A 9,749-nucleotide genomic window follows, 5' to 3' on the forward strand; every position below is an offset into this window, starting at 1 on the left:
GTTCATTCTTCATTACCTGTCCTTGCTTCCATATTCTGTACATATCTTTAAAATATTAGTTTGGTGAGTTCTCTGTGCAACTACATTTCCTCATATTCATTGTCTTCCTTTTAGTAGAATTGTTACCTTTTGTATTTGCTGACTTTCATTCTTAAGTATTTCCCATCCCTGCTATAATGATTTGCCCTCTATAATTTTTGTCCAAGGGGTCCTATCTGGCCTTCCTTTGAACTCCTTAAAATAAATTATCCTGCCTTTCCGCGCTGTCCCGAAGAGGGTTCCATACGGCGTTGTTCTCGGTTTCCGTCGTAACTTTAAAGGGAAACTTTCACAATGTCCGGAGCCCTGGATGTCTTGCAGATGAAGGAGGAGGATGTCCTCAAATTTCTTGCTGCAGGAACCCATTTGGGTGGCACCAATTTGGACTTCCAGATGGAACAGTATATCTACAAAAGGAAGAGTGACGGTATCTACATCATTAACTTGAAGAGAACTTGGGAAAAGCTTTTGCTGGCAGCTCGTGCTATTGTTGCCATTGAAAACCCAGCCGATGTTAGTGTCATCTCCTCCAGGAACACTGGCCAGCGAGCTGTTCTGAAATTTGCTGCTGCCACTGGCGCTACACCTATTGCTGGACGTTTCACATCGGGCACCTTCACTAACCAGATTCAGGCAGCTTTCAGGGAGCCTCGCCTCTTGGTGGTCACTGATCCTCGGGCAGATCACCAGCCTCTGACTGAAGCATCGTATGTTAACCTCCCAACCATTGCACTGTGCAACACAGACTCTCCACTTCGCTATGTGGATATTGCCATTCCATGTAACAACAAGGGGGCTCACTCAGTGGGTCTGATGTGGTGGATGCTGGCCCGTGAAGTCCTGCGTATGCGTGGTACCATCTCTCGTGAACACCCGTGGGAGGTTATGCCTGATCTTTACTTCTACAGGGATCCAGAGGAGATTGAAAAGGAAGAGCAGGCCGCAGCTGAGAAGGCAATGACAAAGGAAGAGTTTCAGGGTGAATGGACCGCACCTGCCCCAGAATTCACTGCTACTCAGCCGGAGGTGGCAGATTGGTCTGAGGGAGTACAGGTGCCATCTGTGCCCATTCAGCAGTTCCCCACCGAAGATTGGAGTGCTCAGCCGGCTACTGAGGACTGGTCTGCGGCTCCTACTGCTCAGGCCACTGAATGGGTAGGAACTACAGAGTGGTCTTAAGTTTTGCCCCAGATGCTCTAATAGTGTTGGAAAAATGCTGATGGAAAATAAACATTGGTTTCTTACAAAAAAAAAAAATTATCCTGAAATCTAGGATGCATGTCAGACTATGTTGGGCTTTCCTTTCCTTTATATTTTTTCTTTCTTTTAAAAATTTTTATTAAGCATTCTTAGCAATAAAATGATTTAAAAATACAAATGTCCACTTAAAATCCTATACACTTACATTATTTTTAATAACTATTTCTCTATTGTCAACAACTTTAATATCAATAGCAGTCCTGCCCAAACAAGTTGGTGAATTGAAATACTTTTTTAGTAACAAAATGATGCAGTATGTTTTCACCGTTTCCCTTTGGCAGTGTATTTCAGAACCTCAGGTTTCATTCAGAGCACTACCACAGTACAACAATGAATTCTATTGAAACAAATGTGGTGTTTCATAGCAAAAAATTTTTAATTGATCTATACCCCTCACTAATAATCCCCTATTCCTTTCCCTTTCACATTGAACAAATGAAACTTGAAAAATAAAGCCTTTGATACATAGCTTCATTGTCTAGGAAAACTAATCCTCACATTGGCACCATCTTAAAATATTTCTCTTTCTGCATGTTAAACTCATCGCCTCTCTGGCAGGAGGTGAGTGGCATGTTTCAGTTTTATTCTTTTAGACTTACTGTGTTGATCATAGTTCTAAAGGCTCGCAAAGTTATTTTTCTCTGTAAGGTCCTTATTATACAAATTGTTCTGTTCTGTTCACTTTAATCTGTATCACTTCATAGAAATCTTCCTAGTTTCTTCTGGAATGGTTTCATCACTTCCTATAGCATAATAATATTCCATTACGTTAATATGCCATAATTTATTTAGCCATTCCCCAGTAGAAAGACACCCCATTAGTTTCCAGGGTTACCCAAGTCATAGTGGAGAGTTCTGACAAAACATGACCCACTGGAGAAGAAAATGGCAAATCACTCCAGTGTCTTTGCCAGAAAAACCCTTGGACAGTACTAAAATGATAAAAGAGATGACATTGGAAGATGATCCCTTGTATCAGCAAGGCAAGATCTTTAATCACGATTAGCACCACATCCATTCAGGTCAGAAGGTGTCCAATATGCTACTGGGAAAGAGTGGAGGCCAGTTACAAGTAGCTCCAGTAAAAATGAAGTGGTTGGACCAAAGCCAAAAGGAAGCTCAGCTATGGATGCAACTGGTGGTGAAAGGGAAGTCTGATGCTGTAAAGATCAATATTACACAGGAACCTGGAATGTGAGATCCATGAACCAAGGTAAGCTGGATGTGGTTAAATGGGAGCTGGAAAGATTAGACATTGACATCTTGGGTGTCAGTGAATGTAAATGGATGGGAATGGGTGAGTTTATTTCAAAAGATCATTACATATACTGCTGTGGACAAGAAGCCCTTGGAGCAAATGGATTAGTCAATGCTCATTGACTATTATTGATTCATAGTCAATAAAAGGGTGAGAAAAGCAGTGCTGAGGTATAATCTCAAAAATGATAGAATTATATCTATTTGAATCCAAATCAAACCATTTAACATTACAGTAAGACAAGTCTGTGCTCCAACCACTGACCCCCAAAGAGGCCAAAATTGATCAGTTCTAATGAAGACGTACAATATCTTCTAGAAACGACATTAAAAAGATGTCACCTTCTTCATAGAGGATTGAAATGCCAAAGTAAGAAATCCAAGGACAATTGGAATAAGAGGCAAGTTTGGCCTTAGAGTACAAAATGAAGAGGGGCAGAGACTAATAGTGTTTTGTCCAGATTAATTCACTGGTCATAGAAAATGCTCTTTTTCAACAACCCAAAAGGTGACTCTACACGTGGACATCACCAGATGGGTAATATTGAAAACAAATTTATTATATACTTTGCAGCCAAGGTGGAGAAGCTCTATACAGTAAGTTAAAATAAGACCTGGAGCTGACTGTGACTCAGACCATGAGCTTCTTATTGCAAAATTCAGACTTAAATTGAAGAAAGTAGGGAAAACCAATAGACCATATGGGTATGACCTAAATAACATCCCTTATCAATGTGAAGTGGAGGTGATGGATAGATTTAAAGGATCAGATCTGGTAGATAGGGTGCCTAAAGAACCATGGACAGAGGTTCACAATATTGTGCAGGAGGCAGCAATGACAAAAAAAACCATTCCGAAGAAAAAGAAGAGCAAGAAAGCAAAATGGCTGTCTGACAAGGCTTTACAAATAATTGCAGAAAGAAGGGAAGGGAAAGGGAAAGGAGAAAGGCAATACTCAACTGAATGTAGAATTCCAGAGAATGACAAGGAGAGATAAGGTTTTCTTTATTTTTAAATAAATTTATTTTTTATTTTTAGTTTATAACACTCAGGTCCACAAGTTTTCGAGTTCCAAATTTTCTCTCCTTCCCTCCCCACCCCCCACTCAAGATAGCATGCAATCCAATGTAGGTTCTACATACACCTTCACATTGAACTTATTTACATAATAGTCCAGTTGTAAAGAAGAATTATAACCAATGGAATGAACCATGAGAAAGAAGAAACAAAACCAAAAAAGAAGGGAAAAAAAGAGAGAGAGCAAATAGTTTGCCTCAATCTGCATTCAGACTCCATAATTCTTTCTCTGGATGTGCATAGCTTTTTCTCTTATAAGTCTTTTGGAGCTGTCTTTGAACCTTGCATTGATAAGAGGAGCCAAGTCTATCAAAGTTAGTCCTTACAGATACCGTGTGTCTGTAATCGTGTATAATGATCTCCTGGTTCTGCTCCCCTCACTCAGCATCATTAACTAAAATTTATGAAGAGGGTGTGACTCTCTTTTGCAAAACATCTGTCCTTGCTGTTGGTACGGGGAGCTTGGAAGATGCCCCTAGGAAGGAAGCACCCACATGGTGGGGCTGCCTAGGGTTTGCTCAGGGTCTTTCTCTGCTTAGGCTGGGAGCTCCTGGGGGGAGGAGTATGCCTGGCTTCATAAATGCTTATTGAAGGAAATACCCCAAAAGGGGGCTAAAGACCAGTGCTTGCCCTCAAGGAGCTTACCATCTAAGTGAGAGACAACATGCAAACACCTCTGTGCAGACAAGATAAAGGAAGTCCATTGGAGAGCATCACTAGCTAGCTTGGAGGGGTCCTGGAAAAGCTTCTTGTACCCTGTGTTATGGTAATACATTCTGCAGAGGAAGATGGGGACCCAACTTCTTTTGAATGATAATAATTCTACTTTCTGTTAAGAGCCAGATTGCAAGAGAGTTTAAAGTGCCTTCAACCCCTTATGATCCGAAAACGAAGGAAGCTGAATATGGTGGGCATGATCAGATAGATTTGTATGATGATGTCATCTCTCCATCTACAAATAATGGAGATGCCCCAGAGGATCAATTACATGGATGCTCTCCCGCCATCTGTTGGCGACGATATAGGTGAAGGATCAGCACCAAATGTTGTCTGTACATATGCTGGAAAGAGAATTGCATTGTACATTGGAAATCTTAAATGGTAGACAACTGATGAAGATTTAACTGAAACAATCCATTCTTTGGGAGTATGCGATATTTTGGAGATTAAGTTTTTTGAAAACCATGCTGATGGCCAGTCAAAGTGGTTTGCTCTTGTGGTGTTGGATCTGAAGCATCCTCAAAAAAAAGTTAATGGATCTGTTGCCTAAAAGAGAACTACATGGTCAGAATCCTGTTGTGACTCCTTGTAATAAGCAGTTCCTGAGTCAATTTGGATGTTTTTTATTTGTTATTTTTTAGTTTTCAGCATTGATTTCCACAGCATTTTGAGTTACAAATTTTCTTGTCATTTCTACCCTCCCCCACTCCAAGATGGCATATATTCTGATTGCCCAGTTCCCCAGTCAGTCCTCCATTCTATCACCCCCTTCCCCTCCCCCCACACCCTTTCCCCTTACTTTCTTGTAGGACAAGATATATTTCTATGCCCCATTGCCTGTATATCTTATTTTCCCGTTACATGCAAAACAACCTTTTTTTTTGAGCATCTGCTTTTAAAACTTTGAGTTCCAAATTCTCTCCCCTCTTCCCTCCCCGCCCACTCTCCCTAAGAAGACAATTCAACACAGGGCACACATGTATCATTATGCAAAACACTGCCATAAATAGTCAAGTTGTGAAAGACAAACTATATTTCCCTCCCTCCTATCCTGTCCCCCTTTATTCAATTTTCTCCCTTGACCCTGTCCCTTTTCAAAAGTGTTTGCTTTTGATTACTTCTTTCCCCTATCTTCCCTCCCTTCTATTGTCCTCCTTTTTTATCCCCTTCCCCCTACTTTCATGTGGGGTAAGATACCCAACTGAGTGTGTATGGTATTCCCTCCTCAAGTCAAATATGATGAGAGCAAGATTCACTTGTTCCCCCTCACCTGCCCCCTCTTCCCTTCCAATAGAGCTGCCTTTTCTTGCCACTTTTATTTGAGATAATTTACCCCATTCTATGTCTTCCTATCTCCTTCTCTCAATATATTCCTCTCTCATCCCTTAATTTGGTTCTGTTTTTTTTCTTTTTCTTTTTTTTAAATTTATTTATTTATTTTTAGTTTACCACACATGGTTCTACATAGTTTTGAGTTCCAGATTTTCTCCCCTCCCTCCCCTCTCCCTCCCCAAGACGGCATGGAATCTCATATAACTGTCATGTATAACTTCGCATTGAATTAATTTATGCACTAGTCAAGTTGTGGAGAAGAATTTTGACCAATGGAATGAATCATGAGAAAGAAGAAACAGAACCAAAAAAAAACCAACCCAAAAACAAAAACAAAAGAGAAGCAAAAAAGGCGAGCATGTAGTGCGCCTCAATCTGTATTCAAACTTCACAGTTCTTTCTCTGGATGAAGATAGCATTCTCCATCGTGAGTCCCCCGGAGTTGTCCTTGCCCCTTAGGTTGCTGAGAAGAGCGCAGTATGTCAGGGTTGGTCCTCACGGAATCCATATATCTGTGGCTGTGCACAATGTTCTCTTGGCTCTGCTCCTCTCACTCAGCATTATGTCGTGTAGGTTTTTCCAGGTTGTTACGAAGTCTGCATCATCCCCATTTCTTATTGCACAATAGTATTCCATCACCTTCATATACCACAGCTTGTTAAGCCATTCCCCAATTGATGGGCATCCCTTTGCTTTCCAATTCTTGGCTACCACAAAAAGAGCTGCTATAAATATCCTTGTACATATGGGTCCTTTTCCCGCTTGTGTGATTTCTTTGGGATACAACCCTAGAAGTGGTATTGCTGGGTCAAAGGGTATGAACATATCTATAGCCCTTTGGGCATAGTTCCAAACTGCTCTCCAAAATGGCTGGATCAGCTCACAACTCCACCAGCAATGCAACAATGTTCCAATTTCCCCACATCCTTTCCAGCATTTATCATTTTCCTGTTTTGTTATTTTAGCCAATCTGACAGGAGAGATGTGGTATCTATGGTTCTGTTTTTTTAGATGTCACCCCTTCATATTCAACTCACTCTGTGCCCCCTGTCTATATATATATATATATATATATATATATATATATATATATATATATGTATATATATATGTATATATATATATATATGTTTGTATGTATGTATGTATGTATGTATATTCCCTTCAGCTACCCTAATTCTGAGGTCTCATGAATTACACACATCATCTTTCCATGTAGGAATGTAAACAAAACAGTTCAACTTTAATAAGCCCCTTGTGATTTCTCTTTCTTGTTTACCTTTTCATGCTTCTCTTGATTCTTGTGTTTGAAAGTCAAATTTTCTATTCAGCTCTGGTCTTTTCACTGAGAAAGCTTGAAAGTCCTCTATTTTATTGAAAGACTATATTTTGCCTTGGAGCATGATACTCAGTTTTGCTGGGTAGGTGATTCTTGGTTTTAATTGACCTCCGGAATATCATATTCCAAGTACTTCGATCCCTTAATGTAGAAGCTGCCAGATCTTGGGTTATTCCGATTATGTTTCCACAATACTCAAATTGTTTCTTTCTGTCTGCTTGCAGTATTTTCTCCTTGATCTGGGAGCTCTGGAATTTGGTGACAATATTCCTAGGAGTTTTCTTTTTGGGATCTTTTTCAGGAGGTGATTGGTGGATTCTTTCAATTTCTATTTTAGCCCCTGGCTCTAGAATATCAGGGCAGTTCTCCTTGATAATTTCTTGAAAGATGATATTTAGGCTCTTTTTTGATCATGGCTTTCAGGTAGTCCAATAATTTTCAAGTTATCTCTCCTGGATCTATTTTCCAGGTCAGTGGTTTTTCCAATGAGATATTTCACATTGTCTTCCATTTTTTCATTCCTTTGGTTCTATTTTATAATATCTTAATTTCTCATAAAGTCACTAGCTTCCACTTGCTCCAGTCTAATTTTTAAGGTAGCGTTTTCTTCAGTGGTCTTTTGGACCTCCTTTTACATTTGTCTAATTCTGCCTTTCAAGGCATTCTTCTCCTCATTGGCTTTTTGGAGCTCTTTTGCCATGTGAGTTAGTCTATTTTTTAAGGTGTTATTTTCTTCCGTATTTTTTGGGGTCTCCTTTAGCAGGTTGTTGACTTGTTTTTCATGATTTTCTTGCATCACTCTCATTTCTCTTCCCAATTTTTCCTCTACTTCTCTAACTTGCTTTTCCAACTCCTTTTTGAGCTCTTCCATGGCCCTGAGACCAATTCATATTTTTCTTGGAGGCTTTTGATGGAGGCTCTTTGACTTTGTTGACTTCTTCTGGCTGTATGTTTTGGTCTTCTTTGTCACCAAAAAAAGATTCCAAAGTGTGAGTCTGAATCTGGGTCCATTTTCGCTGCCTGTTCATGTTCCCAGTGAACTACTTGACCCTTGAGCTTTTTGTAAAGGTATGACTGCTTGTAAAGTAGACAGCAGTTTGTCCCAAGCTTTAGGGGCCTTGTGCTGCTGTTTTCAGAGCTATCTCTACACAGCAAGCTCTGCCACACCAGCGCTCCTCCTCCCCCAAGAACCACCAACCCAGACCATGACTCAGATCCAAGCAGGCTCTGCACTCCTGCTCTGATCCCCTGTTTAATTCCTCCTACCTGGTGGGCCTGGGGCTGGAAGCAACTGCAACTGCAACTGCAGCTGGAAGCAGCCCCAGAGTTGTACCACTTCCACACTGCCGGGTCCGTGGCCAACCATGCACTCCTTTCACTCCGTTCTAGCCGTTCTACCCCCAACCTTCTCTGTTGTCTTTGGCGTTTGTGGGTTGAGAAGTCTGGTAACTGCCACAGCTCAATAATTCAGGGCCCTGTGGCCTGTTCCACCTGGCTCCCGGTCTGGTTGGTCCTGGCATGGCTCATGCTGGGCTCTACTCCGCTCCGCTCCCAGCTCCATGTGATAGACCCTTCCCTGCAACCATCCAGGTTTTCCTGGGCTGAAGCCCTGCTCCCCTCTGTTAATTCGTGGGTCCTGCAGCTCTAGAATTTGTTCAGAGCCATTTTATAGGTGTTTGGAGGGACCTAGGGGAGAGCTCACACAAGTCCCTGCTTTCCAGCTGCCATATTGGCTCTGCCCCCCAGAAGGTTTTCTTAAATGAGCAATGCAAAGAAATAGAAGAAAACAATAGAATGGGAAAGATAAGAAATCTCTTCAAGGAAATTGGTGATATCAAAGGAAAGTTTCATGCAAAAATGGGCATAATAGACAAAAAGACATATAGACATAAAAGACAAAAAAATTAGGGATTTAACAGAAGCAGAAGAGATTAAAAAGAGGTGGTAAGAATACACAAAAGAACTATACATCACCGGTAACCAGGATGGTATGGTTACTGACCTAGAGCCATCCATCCTGGAGAATGTCAAGTGAGCCTTAGGAAGTATTGCTAACAATAAGGCTAGTGGAGGTGATAGAATTACAGCTGAGCTCCTTAAAACCTTAAAAGATAATGCTGTTTTGGAACAAATTTGGAAAACTCAACATTGGTAACTGGATTGGAAAAGTTCAGTTTATGTTCCAATCCTATGGTAATGCCATGGAATGTTCAAATTACTAAGCAATTGCATGCATTTCACATGCCAGCAAGGTTATGCTTAAGATTCTGCAAGTTAGACTTCTGCTGTATGTGACCCAAGAGTTCCCAGAAGAACAGGCCGGTTTTTGAAGAGGCAGAGAAATTAAAACCCAAATTTCCAGCATTCGTTGGATTATGGACAAAGCAAGGAGTTCCAGAAAAAATATATACCTCTGCTTCATTTAAAGCCTTTGACTGTGGGAAATCTTCAAAGAGATGAGAGTACTTGTCTCCTGAGGAACCTGTATGATGGTCAAGAAGCAACAGTTAGAACTGAGCATTGAACAACTGATTGGTTTAAGATTGGAAAAGGAGTATGACAAAACTGTATATTGTCACCTTGTTTATTAAATTATGTGCATAGTACATCATGTGAAATGCCAGATTGGATGAATCAAAAGCCAGAATTAAGGTAGCTGGGACTAATATCAACAGTCTCAGGTATGCAGATGACATCGCTCTGATGGAAGAAAGTGAAAAGGAAG

The 9,749-nt window shown here is 40.7% G+C and overlaps 1 protein-coding gene across 1 annotated transcript; it reads left to right on the forward strand.

Moving 5' to 3' along the window:
- The first annotated feature begins 258 nt into the window (after positions 1-258).
- LOC118833143 (40S ribosomal protein SA-like) lies at positions 259-1,296 on the forward strand. Its single transcript, XM_036740545.1, has one exon. It carries the CDS (start codon positions 334-336, stop codon positions 1,216-1,218), a length of 885 nt encoding a protein of 294 aa, XP_036596440.1. The 5' UTR covers positions 259-333; the 3' UTR covers positions 1,219-1,296.
- Positions 1,297-9,749: the final 8,453 nt, after the last annotated feature.

The sequence above is a fragment of the Trichosurus vulpecula genome (genome assembly GCF_011100635.1).
Source record: "Trichosurus vulpecula isolate mTriVul1 chromosome X unlocalized genomic scaffold, mTriVul1.pri SUPER_X_unloc_2, whole genome shotgun sequence".
Classification (NCBI taxonomy): Eukaryota; Metazoa; Chordata; class Mammalia; order Diprotodontia; family Phalangeridae; genus Trichosurus; species Trichosurus vulpecula.

Coding starts and splice junctions, on each gene's coding strand:
- LOC118833143 (XM_036740545.1), top strand. CDS start 334: ATGTCCGGAGCCCTGGATGTCTTGCAGATGAAGGAGGAGGATGTCCTC.